The following is a 23,929-nucleotide window of genomic DNA, read 5'->3' as shown; positions in this document are numbered from 1 at the left end:
TAAATAAAAAATCATTTGAAAAAGAAATACCTTCCAGTAAATAGAAACTTGTATAAAAATTATTTCTATTTGCATTGCAAATCTTACAAGCAAAACCATAATGCTTTCACCGCAAAATTTCATTGCTTCAAGTACCACCAGGGGCCAGGGATACACAAATAGGTAAGGAAAGAGTTTATTGACTTTGGGTCATGCTATGGATGAAGAATTGGACATATTCTTATTGTGTGGGGCTAAATTGTTTTCAGCGTAGAGACTGAGGAAAGCTGAAGTGGATGACTGTGCAGCTGAGGGAGGATTTCTGTCTGAACCCATCTGCACTCACCTTCCAGTCTGACCACCAGCGGCACCCTCAGCTCCAGCTCTCGGCAGGCTCTGGTGATACCATTGGCTATAATGGCACAGTTCACAATCCCACCAAAAATGTTTACAAGTATTGCTTCAACCTGTAGGAAAGAAACAGAAGAGGAATCAGGTGAGGTTTTGTTTGTGTTTTGTCTTGGCTTCGATTTTTAAATAAACAGAAGTAAAAGATCCAAACCACGGTACAAACTCCCCTTTGTCAGGCAGGTTCTCATTTACGGAAGGTACAAGCTTCACCTCTGTACTCAGAGAACTGAGTCTATTGTTTCTGTATTGTGGTGCAGTGATTAATTGCCTTGGTCTAAACTGGCATGGTAATTAATGTCATAAACATATGATTACACAGAAAACGGGATTTTCTACTGATAAGTACAAATAAAAAGAGATTAAACAATCTATATTTTTGATTTTTTTTTAATGTATTGAATAACCATCAGAGGTTGGAGCTCACAAAACACAGTGTATGAATGTGCGGAAGCACATGCAATGAAATATTCATGTGGAAAATTCATAAAACAATCTGGGTACGTGCTTTACCATAAGCAGTACAGAGAAAAAGGTAATGTACTTGCTCTGACTTGATAAAGAGGAATAAAAATCCCTTCTAATTAACAAGGAGAGGCATGTAATGAAGGACATTCATTACAACAGATTGATAACCTCAAACAACTGCTATTCATCAGTTTCTTGAAACCGAAATTCCTGCACCCAATTCGCAATTAAATTACCTTTCAGAACATACAAGACATTAATACACACAAGATATTAATATGGTTTCTTTCCACTTGGTAAGGTAGTATAATATTCAACCCCAGATCATACACCAGGCTTCCCATCATGGCTTATTAAGTCAAGGGGACACCAGACAGATGAAGCTGTGCTGTTTCTCATTCCATCATGGGGCTAATCCACAACTTTTGAGGCATTCTACAGTAAGCTGCACTGGGTGTCACAAACAAGCTTTACCAGAACCACGCTGATTCAAAAGAAGACGAGATAAAGAGAGGATTACGTTTGAAGGAATGAAATATCACTGGATTTCACTTGTGCATGATGTCAACCACAATTATGTTTAACTCATTGCACAAGACGAACAGATTTGCTTTGCCCACCTCCAGGTAGCCAGACTCATACCCGCACCAAGAAAATTCCCTGCAGTCACACACATTTATAGCTCTGCACAATCGGGTTTAATATTTCTCTGCAGACACAACATGACAATTAACTCCTGGGCTGTGCAGTCACACACAGATTGAAAGCTCACCACTGTTAGTAATACTGCCATCCACAATGCAGCAATAAAAAGAAAAAAATCTCAACAAATACTTTGCTTCCCATGTGAATACAGCTCACCATATCCTCCAGCAGTACCACAGACTGCAAAACCAACACTTACTGTAAATATTTGCTGCATTTACATTGCACTATAGAACTCCAACGTTAGCAGAACAGTCATAAAATGAAGATGGCTATGGGACTACCTCGTTGACTTCTCTCTCATCACCTGCTGCTGCTCCCAGCTTTAAGACTTCTTGTGACGCCACCCAAAAGTGGCCAGAAAAGTTCCCATCTGACCATACAAGACACATTGCCATTTTCTCCTCTCAAGACACCAAGTCTTTAATCTAGTTTTCCAGTGCAGCTGTGCTAGGATGCTGCCTGCACCTGCTGCTTTTCTCCCCTTATTATTTGCAGTAGAGCCAGGCAAATAAGATTTACTCACTTTTCTGGGCATCCTCATACTATAAATAGAATTTTCGTGTGCCTTTTCAAAACACAAAACATCTCTAATGCTATAAGAGCAACAATTAATAATAAACTCCTTTAAAAATCCTGATATCCAAATTTTTCCCTCTGAAATGAGGTATGATGATTCGGTATACGACATCAACTGCTCCAGTTTATAAAGCCTGCACAGTAACAGCCTGCATAGGGGTCATGATACGGCTTCCTCATCACAGGCAGAGCACAGTAGGTATCAGAAGGAAATTAATAATCCAGTCAAATCAGAACATACAGTTTAGTTGATTTTATAACTTCCTTATAGTTTAGACATGAGCCAACACTTTAATGTCATCTTAAACGCATGAATTTATTAGTTTAGGGTTTTCTGGATGTTAAGTTGGTGATGCCATTGCAATTATTTATCTCACCTTTGCATTGTTACAAAATCCTTAACGCTGCAGAAGCTACCAGTGGTGAAACCTTAGACAGCCCCTCCTCTGCCTTGCCCCTCCTGCTCATGCACATGCAAATGTTCTTGGCGTTCAAGAGGTAAAAACAGGTAAAGTAAAACAGAGCCCTTCAAACTCTTACCACATTAACCCTTATGGTAAGGAGATAGCTATGCAAAGCACTTTGATGTTAAAATACACTAATGATGTATTCTATCAGCAGGACAAGCCACGGACACTGTTTCGCCCTTTCTAATAAATGCTCCTAATTCAGTGACATTGCACCAGGAATGGGACAGATCAACTTAACCAAGTGTGTTTACATTATTAGAGATAAGGAGGAGGATTTTATGCCCTGTACAGATATTTTAATTCCTAATGCAGACATCCTCATTTAAGAATCTGCTTTTCGGCTTTCAAGCTGAATTCTAATCAGGCCTTCTAATCCATTGGCAGCAAAAGGAAAAAAAATATTGAAGGAAATTAGATGTAGCTTGGATAACTGATGTTTGTATGCTTGGTTTTAACAAAAATACACTGTTAAATTAGAGAGGAGTCTAAAAGGATTCAATCAATAAGAAACTGAATCAGGTGGAGAATTCAATCTTGGGTTTTATTGTAATCTTCCAAATAAGCCAAAAGATAGTCCAAATGATGCTGAGATTCACTTTAACTCTGCTGAAATTTGTGAACATTGTTTATATATGCTTCTGTAGCCTGACTAGACCTTGCATTTCCAGCTGAAAGAACTTTAACATTCAGAGCCAGTAGACGGATGAAAAGGTTTTCAGTATCTCATGTGCAGTGAGAATGCACAATATCTGTATCTATAAGAAAAATAAATCTCCCATTGTATACCAGAAGCATTACGTATTAACATGCTCAGTATCTAATGCGTACGGACTATTAGCCACATTAAGGAGAGGGCAAACTGTCTACATACAAGACAGTTCACTTGATAGCATTATTATTCTAATAACCATTTGTATGCAGCAGCATGCCTTATAAAATTATTTTGTATTTCAGCAACAGTATTAAGGAAACTAAAGACAGACGTATGTCCACAGCTTACATTCTTTCCATCCACCAAAACAAATGATAGATGTGAAATCACCCTCAAATGTACTCGCAACTGATTATGGACTCTGGAAAAATAAGAGAACCCACAACAGCATGAAGACATCACCACCAATGGTGGTGACAACCTGCATCTGCCAGGTCTTAGCACCAGTGCTGGAAGCAAAAATGATAGAAACTAAGCGAGTGCTGCATCATCATATTGCTGTCTTCATGCTAGATATGGTATTGAATCTTTGCAAGTACTGGAATACCCATTAATCCCACAGCTCCTAAATACTATATGCACATAGATGTAGACACACAGATAGCCTTTTCTCTCTTCATATAAGAAATTAGATGTATTTATGTATAGCTATATCTATAAAAAAAATCTATGCTGCTTTATTAATGAACAGTTTAATTTACAGTGACTTTGCTTTAAAGTGAGACCCGACAAACCCTGTAATTCTGCTTTGAATGTCTGGCCCCAAAAGAACCCCACCGCAATCCATGTAGTTGGTGTACTAACTGAAGTAATGGTGCTAGGAGGTTACTGTTAGAATTGTATTGGATCACTGACACAATCCACAAGGCTGCCGGGTTCCAGGCAACTAAGTGCACTTTATGTTCAGCAGAAGCAGCTTTAGCATATCTGCCTGCATGCTAAAAACCAGACACAGTATGTGTGCATTTACTATATATATTTTTTTTTAATTCTTCTCTCTAAAATGTTCTCAGCCTTAATAAAATGCACACTGACATCTGATCATCAGCCACTTAAGGACAAATACAGGCAGCACCTATAAAGCATTCCACCTTTCCTACAGCCCATTTATAAATCTATACACAGGACGTCTCGCTGTCTGCAGCCGCTGCATTCCCGTCTGCTGAATATCCTTCGGAGTCCCCACTAACACCACAAATTCTGTACACAAAAAGAGAAGACAAAAACTTGACACTCGCAAGTTGTTATTTCTCTTTCATTTTCCACCCCTGTTATTACCACAGAACAATTACAACAGGCTGCAGGACTGAACAACGGCAGATACTTAATGCAGGGTAACACTCCAAATCTTACATAGAACAGAAATCCAAACACGAATGCAAATTAACTTAGGGTGAGGTTTCATGATCATGTGAAGAGGATCTAAGCATGGACAGCCACCAAAGAAGGTGTCTTTGCTTTCCCCTCCCTCCCCTGCACACAAACACCCTCTCCTGTGCTGGTATCAGCATCTGAGCCGTGCAGATGCCAAAGCAGCTCCTGGATCCAACTGACCCTGCAGACACACAAACACTGGCCCTGAAGAGAGGAGGAACCCCAAAAAGTGCTGTTAGGACCTGGGATAAGGTGAGAAAGTGTAAACCAAGCTGTGAAACTATTTCTTTAGCTATTGCCTTTCAGGATCAGAAAGAGTATTGCTTATGTACAAAAAAGTGAGGCCAGAAATACAACTCCAGAGCTGTCCAACAAAAATCAAATCACCAAGACTCTGATTGCACAACACAGATCTCTTCTGAATACTTCTTAAAATGTCTACTGGAACAGAAGTGTGGGGTTTTTTTATTTTTTTAATATGTGTTTTAAAATACGTGTTTTAACAAAATATTTCAGGATGGCTGACATAAAGATAGCTCAAAGCCGTAATTATTGCAACATTCAGATTCCTTTAACAAAAGTTTTTGCTAGTGTATCTCCTACGAGCAGCTGCTCAAAAAACCTCCACATTATCTCATCTGATGACAGCAGGAAAGACTTGCAGCAGTTTTCCAGCTATCAGCAGTGTCAAATGCATGCCTGTGATTCTGTATGCATCTTTTTCCTTATATACACACACAGATGCACAAACACTCACAGAGTGAACTATAAATATTATTATAAAATCACCAATATAATCTCTAACCTTGCTGTAAATTGTTGCTCTGAAGCTCAATCCATTCATTTTAGTTGAAAACAAGCTATTCAGCAACTGTCAGTAAAACCACATCTGCAGCAAATTAAAAGCTACACTAGCAAAGAACTTGCTTGCAGTTTGTTTCGATTGAAATCTGAAAAACACACCTTTACACTTCCAGCTAACTGAATTCATTTATTGACCACTCTTAACTCTTTCATCAGCTAAAAGTGTGCCCAGACAGGAAGAAGCAGACTATATTTGTCAAGTTTTCTTCCCTAGGATGCCACAGGTCTCATCTGCATGGAAGACAGGGGGTTTGCACGGTACAGCTGGCAAACATGTTCCTGCTTGGAGGCTTCTAGCATTTTTTGAGGTTAAAACATGTATCATTTCTCCCAATCTTTCTGGTCAGTGGCATCTCATTTTGTGTCTGCAAAAACACATTATTTTACCAAACTGAATTACTAAGTTGCTGTAATAGAAAATAAATCAGAAGAGCAAGCCAGCAGCATTCTGCCAGGCATTTATTTCTTCTCTCCTTCCTTCAACATGATAAACAGCAGTGGAAGGACAGTATCTCAAACAGCTCAAACGTATCAAAGAATGTGGGGAAGCTCACATAGCAGGATGCTGGGACACAAGCACTGAAGACACAGATGTATTCCCAGCTCATGGATGTCTCACGTAAAGGGGCTGTAACCTGCATCCGGATCCAGATGTGCAGTCCTGTACACACACAAGCCTGACAAGCACCGTCGCCTAAGAGTTTTATATTCTCAATCTGATCTTCAGAGATGCTTAGTACCTCAACTCCCAGGAGATCCCAGTTAAAAAGAAGGATATTCACCACTCCTAAGGCCAGACATCCAGGTTGCAGTTTGGTCTCGGAGAGATCCATTTGCCTTCATAACAGCGACATGCAAGAGCTTCTTTCTCAAAGAGCTGGAAGATTGTGGCAACATTTACCAACAGCAAAGCAACAAGAACTACTGCAGTTTAGAGATGCCCGAGGCAAGATACAAAGGAACGTATATTTAATTAGCTACAGGTAAGCAAGGAACTTTCATTCAACTTCCTAGTGGCTACACATTTTATTAAGAGAGAAATCTCAAGTATGACAAGGACAAAGTGAGTCTCCTTGTTATCTGTTTTGGAGACACAGACACCAAGGTAGAGAGGTGAGGACATTTTCCAAACCCTTTGGAGATAGCTGAGTTTGCCTGGATTACATGTCGAACGTTCCTGCATCCCAGACAAAGATCTATTCCCCCTGCCTTTTAAGAGGTGGGTAGCAACACTAAGAAAAAAAAGAAACAAACAAAGAACACCACACTGGGTAAAATGGGATGCACAGTTCTTCACGTTGAACCTAATAATGTACATTTAATCCTTCCTGCTATTCCATTGGTCTTTATTATTCATTTATTCACAGTTTGCAAAATTTGGTTCAATGTAAAAGAAGCAGTTATCTCCAACTCTCAATACAATGCAATAGAAATGTAATAAAGCACAGGCTCCATACACTTGTGTCTTCACTCTATATCTCTCTGCTCCAACTCGTAAGTCAGATCCAAACACTTTCAAATGTCTCTATATTATTAGAACATGGACATGAGGTCAAATGTAACTTGTTGTTATCTAGTTTTGAAATATTACTCTAATCCTCTAGCTTTTTATATCAGACAACATTTATGGTTCATTTCAAGATTAAACCTGCTGTCTCAGAGCAGTATGAAAGGTTTACAAACACAAAACCAATTGCTTAAAATATCCACTAGAGGACAGTGCAATTCAATGCGGAAAAGGAATATAAAAATCCCCTTGGAGAGAAAAGCAGAGTTTCTACTTGAAGTCAAACTATCTCATTTTACTTTATAAAAATGATGCAAAATATTATTTTGCCTCTTTGGGATGAGATTTTGAAAGTCTGAAGGTGAAAAACTTAAGGAGGTTGAATCAACAAAAAGCAAAACAAGAAAGCTTGCAGTCAGGTGAAGAAATAATGATACAATGCAATTTTGAATGTTTTTTTCTACTTTAAAATGGATCAAGGTTTAAAATTAACTAGTAATACACCCTTATTCCTGTCACAGCAGGAAAGGAACTCTGATGAATCCCCACAACAAAATTAAGATTTTCTGTTTGGGTGGACTGGCTGACAGGTAGGAAAAGGAGTTTAAGGATTTTCTCCAATGCTGTTTTTTGGCCTGTATTTAAGAGGTTCCTAAGACACAAGTCTCACTGAGAGTGAATGCCCTGTTTCTGCTACATCCAGTTATTGCATGTTAGGCCCCTTCCTTGAAGTAAGACGGCAGTATCTGGCCTGGGTACAGTCCAGCACTGGAGGAAGGTTTTTCCAGCAACACAACTCCTTCGGTGCCACCCAAGGAGTCCCAAACACCACATTTTTACAAAATCCAAACTTTGTGGCTCCCAGTTTCTGATGTGCTAAAACAGCCAGCCTGGAGTCTTCAGTCTTCCTTGTTTATGGCAAATTCAGGATCTAGAAAAGGATACCATTTTATTGGGTTTTGCTGGTTTGAAAAGGAGTTGGCAACAATTCTCCGCTGATTGAGCAGGTCCTGGTTGCCGCCCTTTGGTGGGATGAGGAAAAGGTGCAGGTGAGCAGGGTGCTGCAGCAAGGGAGAGCTGCGGTCCCCTCCCATACCAAAGGCTGCTCTCAGGATGGACCACCAGGAGCATCTCTGTCCCGGGATTTTGTCTTACTTCTCTGTGGCACTGACATAAGCAAAAAAATTAAGGAATCGGAGCTCATTAAATTAATGGTATGAGATGAAACAAGGACTGGCAGATTACACAATACAGTACTGGAAACTGTCCCCAGAGACCTTCCTTTGCCCAGCTGCGAGGAGCCTGTTGTTTTGGGAAGAGAAATATTCCAATTCTAGGCACACAGCCTCCTTCAAATTCCAAAATGCCACGGCATACAGCAACGTGACCTTGGGAACCTTCTCTTCAGTGTTTCTTTTCAGTGAGGCAAGTCTTGCATTCAGACGTTTCCCGGGACGTTTCCCCATCTGTAGGACAGGCGCTCTGCACACCCCGAGCCCTCCTGGCACAAACCCATTCATCACAATAATGCCGCCGCTCCTCTGCAGCCCTTGGTGTGTGATCACACTTCAGATGTGTTTATGAAGATGCAAATAGTCACGTGCTTTCTATGCCTGTGCTACCGCCTGGCAAGACATCAGCCCAGAAACCACATACACCATGTTAATACAGTCCAGAGTATGAGCTAATTAATCCTACTGCAGAATACAGGCAGAGCAGGCAAGTGCCTGCAACCATGCAGGCATGTTCTTTCACTGATAGGAAGCACAAACACCTCCTAATGTAATCCTTCTTTATGATAATAAGGGACAAGAATAAGGAAAGAGAGGGAAACAGAAACGTTGAGACCACACAGTACTATTCTGAAGTACATTTGAGAATCAGGACAACAGCTTTTATTACAAAATGCAGCTGGTCGTTGCTGGAACGATTGCATTTTTGGTACCAATAGAGGAGGATAAATTTTCTAGCAGATCATGAGCACCAGCAATAAAAGTACATAAATTTGTTCTGACTATCCTTTCAATATCTAAGTTTCAATGAGCTCAGCTCCTGGATGAGCAGATCAGAATGCAGATCGATATAAAATTAAGAGATGATGACAACCTTCATGACCACATACTGCAGAGCTGAAGAACACACATGATAAATTCTTCTGTGTCAGATGAGGGCACAATATTTCTTTTAATTTCCTCTTTGTGCACCCAGAACCAAAGGTTGTTGCACGTTTAGGTCTAGTTTGGGAGATTTTATTCTAGCAAAACCAAGATAGGCCCATGCCACCACTTCTGTAGGCACATTGGTAAGCACTGGTCATTACGTAGTTAGGGAATTCATGCTATTTGACCGGTCTCTATTAGCATAAGTTATAGACACCCTTCGAATCCATTCACCCTAGATAATTTATACAGTGCCATGACTGCGAGGAGTTCTTCCACAACTGCAGAATGTCTATTAAAATTGATCCAACATTTGTTGAATCTTGCCTCTGCACTTCAGATTAACTTCTCAATCAAAGGCACATAGTAGTTTCTCTAACATTCCTAGTGTCTGCAGTTCAAATTAGAATTCTGCCACACAATAAACATCTTTCTGAAAAACAACACAGAAATGTGATCATCATTCGAGCAAGATGATACAACAGGTAGTACATGTTCCTGTTATTTCAGCAACACACCATGCCCTGGGTGCATCTGTGTACAGTTTCATGATGCTTTATGATGTGTTAATAGGCAAAAGGCCAAATGATTTTAAATCATCTAATCTCAAAAAAATGGAATATTCCTCAAAAAAGGGAGTAGCTGAAGAACATGGATATATATAATCAAAATGGAACTGGTGCAGTACACAATCCACAGCATGGGTTGCTGTCAGACAAATTGTTTGAGTAGTGTTACAGACACCTGGCAAATTAGCAAAACCAATACTATTAAGTGATACAATCACAAATATCCACAAAAGGGCTTGACTAAATAGAACTCTTGGTTTGATGACTACTTCAAGCCTTCATTTTTATTTCAACTGCCAGTTAAGAATGTATATATTATACATTTGGAAACATCTTAAGGTGTGCCTTCCCTCTACCTATCGGCCATTGATTTGACTTTGACATAAGTCCAGCCAGAATGTGCTTTACTGTAAACAGAGAGTTACTTTATAGTTACTTTATAGTTCAGGGAAGAAAAAACAAAACAAAAAAACCCAAAAAACATGCTAAGATTGCAAATCTGGATGTGGATAATGTTGGAGAATCACCAGTGAAATTTCCAAAGCAAGCACAACATTTGAACATATCTCTTTAAAATTATTTTAAAACATCCATTTTTTTATTTGCTTCTGGAGCCCTTCCACATCTGATAACTCTGTAGCCTTCAAAAGGCACACGGGATCCTACCAAGGCAGCTTATCTAACAGGAGTGGTCTGGCAGACAGCAAGATTTGTGTGAATACAGCCACTCTCAAAAAGGCACATCTATAGCTGATGAGAATACCCACAGGTCTACTAGGTATCAAAATCTCATGCTTGTGCTTTTAAACATCTGTCATCCACTATCTGGAAACAGCAAAACCTAATTTGTCCTGCAAGATACTGAAATGATATTTATTCATGGCAACATTACTACAGCTTTCTCTAAAGTAAAGGGTGTTTCAAAATGATGGATCCAATTTGAAAGCATTTCTGCTTTGAAATTGGGTTCGTCTTTTTGAAACACCCTGTATTTGGCAATGGCTACTTTCAAAGTAATGACTAATGTAAAACAAGCTTTTTCAGGTCAGTTCTAGGTCTGGCAATTTTTAGATCTCCCAGTCTGCACGGTAAGAATTGTGCCCAGAGAAATCTCAAGTACAAAATCTTTTTGTGTGTTTGATGCTTATGCTTTTCTTATATTACTAAAAAACCAAACAACCTCCCCCCGCAAAACAACAACAACAAAACAAAAAAACCCCAAAACAACAAAAAAAAGGGATAAAAACCCAGTAACATAACCTTAAACTGATTTGCAAATGAACCATCAGAACCAGTTTCCAGAGATAGAAAAATGAGGTCCTGAAGGAATGGCCATGCATACAAAGTTTGCAACCAAAGAGTCTGATGAATATTGCTAATTCATAGGAAGACCAAAAGAAAAGGAAAAAAAAAAAAAAAAAAGGCAAACAATCATGATGACTTTGTATTTCTGCTCAGGAGAACAAATAAAAAAATAATTCTTAATCTTTAAATCAGACTTTGATTTTGTCCCCATATTAAAAGCTGGGAACTCCCTTGACATGAAGATTTCATCTTCTGTTTATAGAAAGCCCGGGAATCTAGGAGCTGGAATTTTAAGAGAGACTCCACGTGATTGACACCTTAAGACTTCACAGCACCACAGACATCTGCCATTTCTTTTTCCCATCATTACATGTTCAGCTCTACACCTCGTTTTGGGTAAGGGACAGGCCCAATTGCCACTTTCAGGCCATCATGGCAAGGGATTTATTTCCTGAAACCAAAAGTCATAAGAACTTATCTTCATTCTCTCTTAAGAAATAGCCTTAGAAACATAAATACTATATTTATCTAGAGTATCAAATGCTAAGTGGTCGTACCCATCCCAAGGGAGAAATGAGACGAAGAACAGTTATTCTTCTGCTCTAAATAGACTTGGGATCTTCCTATTTTGTCACCTGAGAAACATCTCTGACACATATTCCCCATGCAGAAGAGAACGAAATGCTACAGAAGTTCCTATCTAGGTCACACTGTTTTTCTTTCCGAGACAATGGAAACTTTTAAAAAGGAATTCTGTACTTCAAGAAGCTTAATTAAAGTATAAAAATGCATTGTCATGGGTACTGTACTGCATATACACATCTGAAATCTCCAAATAATTAAAACCTGTTCTTTTATGGTAGCATTGTAGTCATCAAAAATGTGACTTGCTGTGCTCATTAGGTTCCGAATTACTACCACATAAAAATCAGCTAACTAGTAACACGTAAGCAAATCAAAATAGGAACGGTAAAACTGAGAAAGGTACAAAAAAGAGTGAACAAGCTTAGTATACAGAAAGACTGAAACTGGGACTTTCCGTCTTAGAAAAAGAAAACTGAAGGAGGATACATAGCAAAGACTGCAAGTAGCAGGAGAAAAAAGGAACAAGGTGCAACCATTTTGTCCCTGCCTCGGGTAATTTTATTTCTTAGTCGTTAGGTCCTGTAATGCCAGAGATGGTGAAAATACAAAAGGGGTCCTTTTACTGTTATTTTTAAATGCAGCATATAATTATTGTGTGAAACTCATTGCCACGGGATATTGTTTATCCCAAAAACTTACATGAGTTGAGAATATACAGTAACAAATTCAGGGAAGGAAGGTCACCAAAGACTGGTAAATCCAAGGGTCCCAAAGATCACTAGAAAGCCAGGGGGATATATCAAGGAAGTACCTTCACAGACTTGCCCTCTTTTTGTGTTCTCCTGGAATCTGCTACTACTGGAGAAGAAAGATCAGATCAAGACAGATCCAAATCTTACTCAATGCAGTTATATTCTTCCATTAAAACAAAATGTATGTCCATCATTTCTTTATTACACCTATGCACCACCCTGCAGTCCAAATTAAATCACAAAATAATTAATGCTTGAGTCACACATTCCTGTACCAGTTTCAATGATTACAACACTCCCTGGCCTCAGCTGTCATCACTTAATATCGTTCAGGTATGTGGCACTGGACAAGTGATCGGAATGGATTATTTTGATGACTTCTCTCTTCATTTTAATACAGTTAATTCCTTGCTCTTTCCTATCCTTCAAGGATAGAAGTCCAATCAGAAGTTGGGAACGGAAATTCATACCTATGATTTTGTCCACATGAGGAACAAGTTTAAGAACAGCTTTTGTATGCCTTCTTCCTCTTGCTTCATTAAGTCTACTCATTAAGCAACCAGTGCTCAACCAGATGGAGAAGAGCTGGTTCCCTGGGATGTGCAAAGCCATAGAAGACAGACAGCTTAAGCAGAATTGGGACATTTTCCTCCCGAGATGTGGGGCAAATCCCTACCCACCAGCTCAGACTCTTTCCCAGTCTGCACCACCAGCAAGTGTCCATCAGGACTTGGCACCACCTAAACGTTAGTAGGAATTTTTGCTCTAGAAATGTCTCTTCTGAAGACTGGCCAGTCTGGCATTATATATTAAAGACATTCAGCTCAAAATAGGACTGCTGAAAGATGGATAATGATCTTTATCTTCTGCAAGGTTTATATAAAGTAATTTAAACTAAAAAAAAAAAAAAAAAAAAAAAAAAAAGAAGATAGTTTAAAAATTAATGACCAGTAATAACATCCCCACAAACAGGATTCTAAGCTAAGAACTGTTATTATCGCAAAACAGGATGACTCGGGAGTTCACAAAGCGGTTCTACATACTTTTTGGATTGTCTTGCTACTTGCAAAATCATAAAAGGCAACTTAACATTTTTTCCTTACATAACAACAAAGGGGGCAAAACTTGGCCTGACTCTGACAAGTACAAATCGCTGATGTCACTTTATTCCTAATAATTTAACCTATCATCTACATTTTCAGCAAACTTTTCTTCACCTATTTTCTACATTAAAAAGGGTATCACCTTCAAAGAAGTAGTTAATAATGATCTACCAGCCACTTTTCAGAAATTTATCAAAGCATCTTGCAATAAAAACAGTTGAATGTTTTAACCGCAACTCCAAAGTGATATAATCAGCAAATTTGAACTGTGAAAGAAGTTATAGAGGTACATTAAGAAACAGATGGAGTGAGCATAAAACAATCACAGATAAACCAGCATAAAGGAACTTAACTTCAGGTTAATCAAGGTTGAGATGCTCAAGGCAGCCATGGGGAGTCATACACAAAAAATTAATAGGAGAAGCAAGTAAATCACAGCCTGCTTCTTACGTCTCTAACCCGGTTCTGCACAGAGAAACACAAGGAATTGTAGGGCTCTCTGTTAACCACATTCCCTTGCTTCACAAGTGTTTTTGCAGCATGGGCAAGGAAAAACATGTATCAAAAAATGGCTCAGCTAAATACCTGTTAAATTCAATGTGAATTAGAAAAATCTTATGAGGATTTAAAACTCTCACATTAAATGGCAAAAAATGTCAGAATGAGCCTCAAATGTATGCAGTCATAACAGTTGAAACTAAACATGAGGAAAACAAATAGCCAGCAAATATTCAATTATAAAACTGACCATCTATCACACAGCCAAAAGCTGTCACTTGGCTTCAGTAGCAGACTTTTTCTAAATTCAGATTTTCCACTGTGATCAATACCGTAATAAACTGGCAACTTAAAAGCAGATCCTTGGTGTAGGAATCCAAAGACACAGATAAAGAGCCAACTCCCAAACAAAAACTATTTCAGAACCTTGCTACAGTGCAAAACTTAATCATAATATTTAACGCTAAGCAAACAGGTAAGTCCGGCATTGTCTTGTACCTTTTGATCTGAAAATCAGATAAGCCAGCACATTCAAAGCAGATTACTTATTATACAGTTTGGTAGCATAAAAGTGAAATTATAGGTTTATGTCTTCTTGTGGTGACTTTTTAAAATCTATTTCATCAGCTCAAAACCACCTCTTTTTCTCTGATACACACAGTACTGAGAACCAACCACGATCCAGGCTAAGCTGTAAAAATAAGAACAACTTCAAAGTCTATATTTCAAAAGAAAACAACACAAATGGTTACAAGCAAGGAAATTAATGCAGGCAGGAAGTTTAATGCATGTATTGCATGTAGTTTTTGTTAATTACTTTTTAAGTACTTAAGCGCAGTAGTAGCTGAAGAGAATCTGAAAGAGAGATTTACATAAAAACGTTTCCAAGTGGGTGTTTCCCGCTGCGCCACAGTCTGCTGTAGCAGTGCTGATTAATCAGGAAAGCTTTGCCTTCCCTTTCAAGGCCCTTAATAGCCCACCACAATCTCCTTCCCACTCCCTTTTTTCAGCCATCGACAGGGTAGGTTCCTGCCTAGATTCTGTCCTGCCAGTGGATGGCAGCCACCAGCCAGACCTAAACATCTTCACGCACCCTCTCATGTCTGAGAGCAGCTTTCCATTAAGATTGCCCTGTGCGACTCCACTGACACCTTTTAGTCAGGACGCCTACAACGTCCCCAAAACCTCACAGGTTGACCAAGGTAAAACTTTTGGGAACACAAACCCACTGTGGTTGTAGCTCTCCATCTCCACTTTCTATCTTGGACCCTGTTGGAACCTCAGGGCACAGGTTCCTGTAGTGGCTCTAATCCAATTAAAGCATGAAGAGGAGGAGAGAGACTTTTTTTTTAAATTTATGCTGCATCGATATATTGTCTGGCACAAGTCCTGGTCCAACAAGAGCCAATACAAAAGGAGAAATACTACCAGTAACAACAACAGTAACGACACAGCATTGTAACTGCAATTAACCTAATCCAGCAGCTGCAAAATGACGCTGATTCCACTGTGAATTAATATTCCGGCTCTGAAAGCAAATCCACATGCGCTGCAAGCTATTGCCTTTTAATTCTCTGCAGTTGCCATTTTACTCCTACAATTCACCTCCCCAGGAAAGCACTTTAAATGAACGTGGGCACTTGCAGCTGCCCAGCACAGCGACGCGAGGCTGAGTTCTCCCCAGGGCTGGACCTAAACAGAGACAGGTTACAGCTCTGGGAACAAGGAGGTGACACATGGAGGTACGTTCAGAAGACTTTATCCATGTCCTTTGAAAGGGACAGGAACTCAGTGGTTCTGGCTGGTGCTTGCAAAAAAGACAATGGACAAACTGAACACCCTTGCAACAAGTCCCTGTTCCAGAAGGCCCTTCTTCTTTGGGTGGAAAACATCACAAACACTCACATTTCTGTGAAACGTCAGTCCAAAGTATTCTACCACATTTGGTCTTCAGGGCACCAATACATAGTTGAAGAACTTTAACTGAAGAACTGTTCATTGAATTTAATATTTGATTTGATGAAGCCATCTACCACTTAAGTGTGGACACGCACTAAAAAGCTCAAGCTGAGAACTTTTCAACAGCCAAGATACCCTGCAGCACTCGCAGCAGCTCTCACCTCGGTGACACCTTCGAGTGCTTACAAAGAGCAAACAAAAGGACTCTGGTTTAATTCTGTCTAATTAAAATGTTTTAAAAGAATTTAATTACAATATGCCAAACTACACAAATGTAAAGATCTTTCCTACAGAGAATTAGTGATGAATTGAATGATTTTTTTTTTTTAATCAAACTGTTGGCAAGCAGTGTGGGTTTCCTGTTTGTAAACAACCATATGAATGCTAAACATATTTATTCACAACTTGACACAAAATACAGCTCTGTAATTAATCATTTCCCTATCTAATTCAGCCAAAATAAAACCACAAACTTGTACCCTTCTCTTATTATGAAATAGTCAGTTACACATAAATGAATAATTATCTGAATTATCAACTATCTACAGATGTGTGGCTCTTTTCAGCCCAGACAATGGCGTACCCCTGATGCATGCTGCTAATCTCGCACACATTCACTTATTCTTTGTTTTAAATGAGAAAATCTCCTTACATACTAAATAAGCTCAATCATGGGCTATTAAAACTATTGTTTCAGGTTATCTATTAATTGCAGGCTTCCCAATCTATATTCATTGCTAAGATGCCAGCCTGCTTATTAATTGAAAAATGCCTGCATGAGTGGGTAAAATGTTAAAGGCCAGGGGTTAAGACTAATTCTGTAAAAATAAGGTAACTCTCAAACTGTGAAAAGTTGTCATTGGAATTAACTGCTTGAAATCCTGTCTTATTGTGAAAACATAAAGGCTGAGTTTCAGATACAAAAATTATTCATTAGAGCTTATTTAATTTCACAGGCTTAAATAATTTGCAAGAATAGTTTGCTTTCTATATCAACAGATGTTTAGATTTGAAAGACTCTATGATTACACTTCCAATAAAAGCTTATTTTCGTCTTCTGAAATGCAACAATTAGGAGTCAATACGAAGACAGAGCAAACTATGTTGCTTATGTTAAAAGATTAAATCCTTTGTAGGAATGTTATATTAATCCAAAATAGATCAGAAATGCTGCTTGAATACTACTGTTTTGAATGTAACGCCAGCATTTATATGCTTTTTTCTCCACTTAAATGGGAAAAGTAAATTTACAAGATCTTTACAAGCTCATTACATTCAAATAGAATACAAGTAATATGCAGGCATATTGCACAAGTGACATATTTAACAGACAAAAAACTTCTGTTGGTAAAATAAACAACAAACCCCAAAAACATAAACAATTAAGGGCACGAAAGACGTGCCAAGACCTAGGCTAGAATAGCATGATGCCACTTCTCTCTAAATGCTCTTTTTCATTATAGTTAACCCTTGAACTAACAAAACACCACATTATTTACACACTTCGTACAAGATTGCTCCGGAAGTCTAATACAGCTACTTAAAAATCAATGACTTTGTTTAGACACCTGTAACTCACATATAGCATTGCAGACTAGTTTTCCTTGGTGCGATGGAAAGAGGAGTGGGAAAGGAGGAGAAACAATTTAACTTTATAATCCATGAATTCTTGAATGATTGATTGAATCTGAATGATTCTTGAATAACAGCAGATAATAATAACATTCATTATCAAAGTCTCACTTTGTCATTTGTCTTCAGTGTCTGCAGCTGACAGATATACTCATTTATAATCCTTTGCCAGTTGCAGACTGGCAAACTGTTTTAAATTAGTCCCTCGACTTGAGCCTATGCATTTAAGTCTTTCCACAAACAACTGGGCAGTGTTTCAAAACTTTGCTTCAAGACACCCAAAAAGTCCTATATCGTACCTAGCAGAAAAACAAACAGGCTACTCCCTTGTGTGTGCCGGAATGCTGGTTCTCTTCAGAATTAAACACAATATGGATGAAAAATTTAAGAATTACCAAAAGTAAAGTATCAAGAAAATCTCTGTGCCCTACAAACTTCTGAAGTTTTTCAATTTTGATTCAAATTAGAAGCATATCTAAATTTCCAAGTACTTTCATTGAGTCCCCTCAAAAATTCATTGTTTTTAAATCTGTTCCACTGCCTATAATTCTCATTATGCCTGAAACAGAGTAAGAATTGCTGTTCATATCAATGAAGAAAAATATTCTCCTTTTTAGAGTTACTAACTCTCTTTGCTCTAAAACCAAGAATGAAACACTACTGAAACTGCTCAAGGAAGAATACATACTAAAAAGGAAAACACAACAAATTAAAGCCAAGGCAAATGGTACAGTGATTACTGTGTTACTCCTTTCATTTGGGATTATTCTGATCATATGGAATTAGATATATTGTTCACAAAATCCTCTGTGAGCACATGATCAAAGCTATCCCAGAAATGAGATGATTACCAATCGCAACTCCAGGCAACACATTGCTGCAGACAAAATTGATGCAAATCAGAAATGAGTGTAATAGGTCCTTGTTGAAACAACCAGTACATTTTTCTCATAAATACTCAAATACGTTACAGTCACCATTTCTTGATTTTTCAACTAGCCAGATGACAAACCCCACACATTTGATTAACAATATATCAAGAGGCTTTGAAATGGAGAATTAAAGAAAGAATGAACTGTGTCAGCAAGTTATGGCTATTCATGCATTTTAAGTAAAATACACAAACATTTGTAAAAGTTACTTTGCAAGAGATTATCGAAGTAGCAACTTGATGTGGAAGAAAAAGCATTGTCATGGATTAAGAATGAGACAGGCTGGATTAAGAAAGCAAAAAGCAGTGGTTCAAAGCAGCAAATTAACTGAGTAGACAAAAATCAGAAGTAACAATAATACGGCAATATTGAAAGGATCCAATTTAGCAGTTCCTGCACTCTTTCACCTGTGCAGGTATCCTCTGCTCAAGTAGAAGAGTAAGTTTATTGTACGTGGTAGTATTTTATTTATCCTGGGAAAAAAAACACCACCTGTTTGAAGTTCAAATAATCAAGTTTGGATAACAAAGCACCTTAATACATGTTCCAAATTCTTCATTTTTCTATATGTTTTCAAATATTCAACAAAGCAGAGATTAGGCAACATCTCAGTCAGAACTGTTTTGCAATGGATTCAAATGTAAACAGGTGTGGTACATCACAGAGCAATCAACACAGCTACATTTGTAATATTTCATTCATCCTTATGCAATTAATATATTTACCTGTTCACATGAAGAAAACATTCTTTTAAAGTCACCACTATCAGAAGTACAGAGAACATATAAACCAATTTTAAATAAATTATTGCTATTCAAATGATATTTTCAGATCAACCTTTACAAATATATTCATCCACTCCAAGCATAAGTTGTTGTCAAAAAGTCAATACAATGTTTTAGTAAATTTGGAAGAAAAAATTTCAGGTAATCCAAGTAAGACTTTTTTATTTTTGGTTTGTAATTGTGTCTTATATGGTTTCTTTAAACCTTCTCTTTTAGGTAGCCATCTGTTAAATGTTACTGTCAGAGATATAATAACTAGTAGAGATGACAATTCTGATCCAATGCTTGTGCTCATGTCCTGTGTTTATTGATTCTGTATTCTTTTCCTTGAAGGACATGGGTACAGAAAGCTCACCGTATTGGTGTTTCAAAGGAGGCTTATTCAACATTACCCTTTAATGCAAATTGCCAAGCCAAGACCAAGGACATGACAAATCCCTGTCACCAGGTTGTTTGGATTCTTAGTCTAAACTTAGTCTAAACAGTTAGACTGCAAAGCAGCTCTTGTTTTCTGCACTTATTTACAACGAGCACTCAGTGTCACCAATCTCGGTTATTTTCTGGCATGGACTTCAAGTTCCCATAAAATTTCCCTTCCTGCAAAACAACTGTGGTCCAGTTAACCACCATCATAGCCTGCCTCTATTATTACCTGCTAGGCTTTGATTACCAGGACCTCAGCAAATCCAATATCACTAATTTCCTCGTATGGCTGCAGCTGTGATGATGACTTCTAGAAAACACTGAAACTGGCAGAAAATGCTGAAGTAGTTCTACGCCGAGAGCTCACTGCTTTTCCTTTGGCATAAAATTCGTGCACGAGTTACAAAGCTACTTTTGAAATAATTTTTTACTCTTCAGGCTTTGAAATAAAGACCCAGCAAGTCCTTGCACGTCCTATTTGTGTCTGCCTGAACTTTTCTACCATACCCAACACTGTGGAATCGTGATCCTCCTTTGTGGCCCACATTTATTATTTGACAAACTAATTGCACAAACCCATCTAATGGCAGAGCTGTGAATGCTCCCAGTCAATAATGGTTCACATGAAGAAGGCATTGAAAGTTTTTCAAACGTTTTATAGACAACTAAGATCCTACTTACTGTCCACTTACAAAAAAACTGCCTTGGTAAGGATTTACATTTACCTACAACTATTGGTTGTGGCACAGGCAGGACAAAGTCCTTTAAAACACAGAATTCCCCAGCAGTTCAGCTTATATTTTGTTGAATACAGATGCCACCAGGATGTTTGGATTCTCAGTTGACTTACTGGTTATTTTCAGGCCTTCACTTGTATAGCACACAATTTCAAGACTTCTTCTAAAAGCATGTTGGTCGTCCCTTATGTGAAAAAATAAGCATGAACACACTTGACCACTGTACAGAAATACAAATGTTAAGACTCACATACAAACCCTCAAAGAAACAAGAACCATTTTATTGATTTCTGGATAGCTCTTTTGGTTTTCCAATTATGAAAAAGCTACAGGTAGCAGTTTCCTTCAGCATAACATGATGCTGAAGTTGTCGTCTGTTTCTCATTAATTTTTCATTTCTACAAGAAAAAAGTATTTTCTGGGAGCGCTCAGTGGCAGTACAAGGCCGTTTCATTCACTTTTCAACACCAGACATGTATTTATTCCTAAGCTTTCAATTTCATTGCCTAGCTTGCTGCGCGACTTGCACACCTCAACCACAGCAGCAGACAGATTTTCACCAAAAACTTGTAACTTCACATACACCTTGTATTGCCTTAGGCTTAAATGGATTAATTCATCTTTCACTTGCGGTAAAGTCTTCCATTTAAAATGTTTCAGTAGGGAGAGGCAGATTTTGAAAAGTGAACCAGAAAGAGGGCTTTCAGCATCTTTGTCACACTTTCAAGTTTGGTATTATGCACAGCTGTTAAGGAAGGTTTTAACTTAATTTTGCTATTACTATCTACATGAAGTTTCTGGTTTTCAGATACTCCTTCCCGTGCAAAACATGAGAACCACAAAGCAACGGCTGTCTCAGTCATTTCTCCTCTTATAGCTGAATTTAATTATCACATTCTCAGATTTTTGGCAAGAAAATTGAGTTGGAGAAAGCAACCATAAGAGTTACTCAGAATCTCAAAAATTCACTTAAGAAACTCCATCTATTACACTACTGAATGGAAGATTACAGAATAACTTAGAAGATATCTAATGCTTGAGAAGGCAACAACATACCACAGTAGGAAGCACAAACTCTGAAAACTTGAATGGATAACAAGGAATCTCAGTCATTAAACTAGATTATCTGTGGGAAAACTTACAGGTGTATTTGTGGTATCTGCCTAAACTAATGAAGTATCTACACGAAGACTGCAAATTTCTTCTAAAAAAGGCATATGCTAATTCAATCACAGGACTTTGAACTCAAGGTAGGAATTTTTAGTCAAGAGTCTACAGGAAGTTGGACTAGATGAACTTAAAGGTCTTTCCTAATCTTCAAATCTGCCTCAAGGAGCACATACAGATTTAATTTTGTATAACCTCGATGTACTTTATCATATTGAGCATATTGCAGATATAAATTTGTTTTTACCCTAAAGAGCAGCTTTTGCTTGACTTCCTCTTGCATAACTAGTTATGGGTGTAGAACTGGCACCTGCATTCATTTTGGCAAGGCTGTACCAGACCAACAGTTTACCTGCACTTGTTGAAACAAGTTTGTCTCATTAAGTGCTGCAGATATACAAGGAAACTGAGTTCAAAAACAGTGAACTGGAACAGCAGATACTTGACATGATGCAAAAAGAATATGTACCTTAATAACAAAAACAGTAACTGAAAGAGATTCTCAAGCAAGTACAGTAAATCAAAGCTAGCGTTTCCTTGGATATACATTCAAAGTCATAGAAACAGAAACAACTAGGACATCTTCTGCAATACTGGTGCTGACAGTGCATCAAGAAGGAAAAGCAAGAGGCTACAGTAATTTCAGGGTTCATTAGAAACACAGAGGGTGGGGAAGAAATCAGTGTTTGCCAAATAGAAAAAGGGCAAAAATCACTAAGGAAAGAAGCTTTGATTTGAAGCTTCTAAAGCGAGTATTATGAATAATGTAAAGTTAAAAAAAAATGCATCCCCAAGTATTTGTGTCTGCATGCACTAGAAACACAAACACTAAGTTACTTAAGTTTAAGCTTCTGCAAAAGATAAAGGCAACACCCTAAAGGTTATAGCTCACTGATCCTTTTCCTACATGCCTCGAGCATCCTGCCTTACTTTCCCTAAACATTCCTAGTGGGTGAATACCTATTGATCAGACCACACGGCAGGTGCTTCCTGGGCTGAGACAAGGAGAAAATGAGCCATGTAGCTTCCACCTGCCACCACAAAACCTCATCTGGAGCTTCCCAGAATCCACAGAGAAACTTCCATTGACTCAAATGAGGGCTGGAGGCTAACCCACTTTTGAGCAGCATAACTATGCCTAATAACAAAAGACATCCCTTAAGAATCTTCTGCTAGCCTTCAGTAGTCCTAGAGGACTGGAGACACTGCCCCATAGGTGGCACCTACTATAAAACACCACACATTTTCAGTGATCATCTTTGCAAAATGTAGTAATTAAGAAGTCAAGGGTAATTTAAGGTACTGAGAGTAAGAGAGTGACATAGCATCATTTTAATGAACGCTAAAAGCAGCAGCACCCTATAGACACAAAAACCAGATGACTGATGATCAGTATATCCATCAGCTGCTCCCTTGACAGCTCATTGTGATGGTGGGACATGAGATGAGAGCAGGGGAGCTCAACCTAGGACATAAACTCAGCATACACAAAAAGCTATGCTGAACGGAGCAAAAAGGTGACGAAAAACGCCCAAATGTTTTGTTCATGAATTGGCTCAGTTTTGTAACCCCAGATGATGTATCCCTAATGAGGACAGAGACAAGTTGATTTTCACCTGATGTTACCCCTTTAACAGCACAAAGTGTGGGAAAGATGCAAAATACTCCTCATGTGGTAAACATTGTACAAACAGCATTTAAAAGCAGTGCATTTTGGCAGTTGCTAGCAACACCTGTTTCCAGTTAACGCCATGCATCTGCTATTCCAGGTGACACTGTTCTCTGTCTTGCTGCTGAAGGACAGAAATTGCGAACAGCAGCAGTATTACCAGCTTGATTTTCACTTGTATCTGAGACACACAAGGCCGCTTCTAGACCTTTTTGTACATAAAGCATGTCTGACTAGCGGGAAATACTAAGGTACACCATGCTATTCTGCAAAGAATTGTAGAGAACACCACTGCTGAACGTCGAAGACAAGGAAAGGTACGTCCTTTGACAGGAGAACGAGACGCAAGCATGTACGCACCACATGCCTAAACAGGGAATCGGGCTGTGGAACAAAGGATGTTTAATGACAGCCACGAGTTCTCATTTAAACATGAAAACAAAGTTAGAAGCACAGTTACATGGCCTGTTCTCTAACCATACAGCTGTACACACCTTGCATTCACATTTCTAAAACTCTATTTATCCTGATGTTCATGGACTTTACAGTCTGATTTACGGAATAAAATAAAAGCAACGTGAGCTGTAG

At 38.5% G+C, this 23,929-nt stretch overlaps 1 protein-coding gene across 1 annotated transcript in view; it reads right to left on the bottom strand.

The window, feature by feature from the left end:
* SUCLG2 (succinate-CoA ligase GDP-forming subunit beta) overlaps positions 1-23,929 on the bottom strand; it is a 125,892-nt gene that overhangs the window by 7,338 nt on the left and 94,625 nt on the right. The window contains exon 10 of the mRNA XM_065642570.1: positions 326-446. Coding sequence (XP_065498642.1) covers positions 326-446 — 121 coding nt within the window. The remainder of the gene's footprint in view (positions 1-325; positions 447-23,929) is intronic.

The sequence above is a fragment of the Caloenas nicobarica genome, chromosome 11, assembly GCF_036013445.1.
Source record: "Caloenas nicobarica isolate bCalNic1 chromosome 11, bCalNic1.hap1, whole genome shotgun sequence".
Classification (NCBI taxonomy): Eukaryota; Metazoa; Chordata; class Aves; order Columbiformes; family Columbidae; genus Caloenas; species Caloenas nicobarica.
The sequence above is the reverse complement of the archived record's forward strand: the minus strand, read 5'-3'. Positions and strand labels throughout refer to the sequence as shown.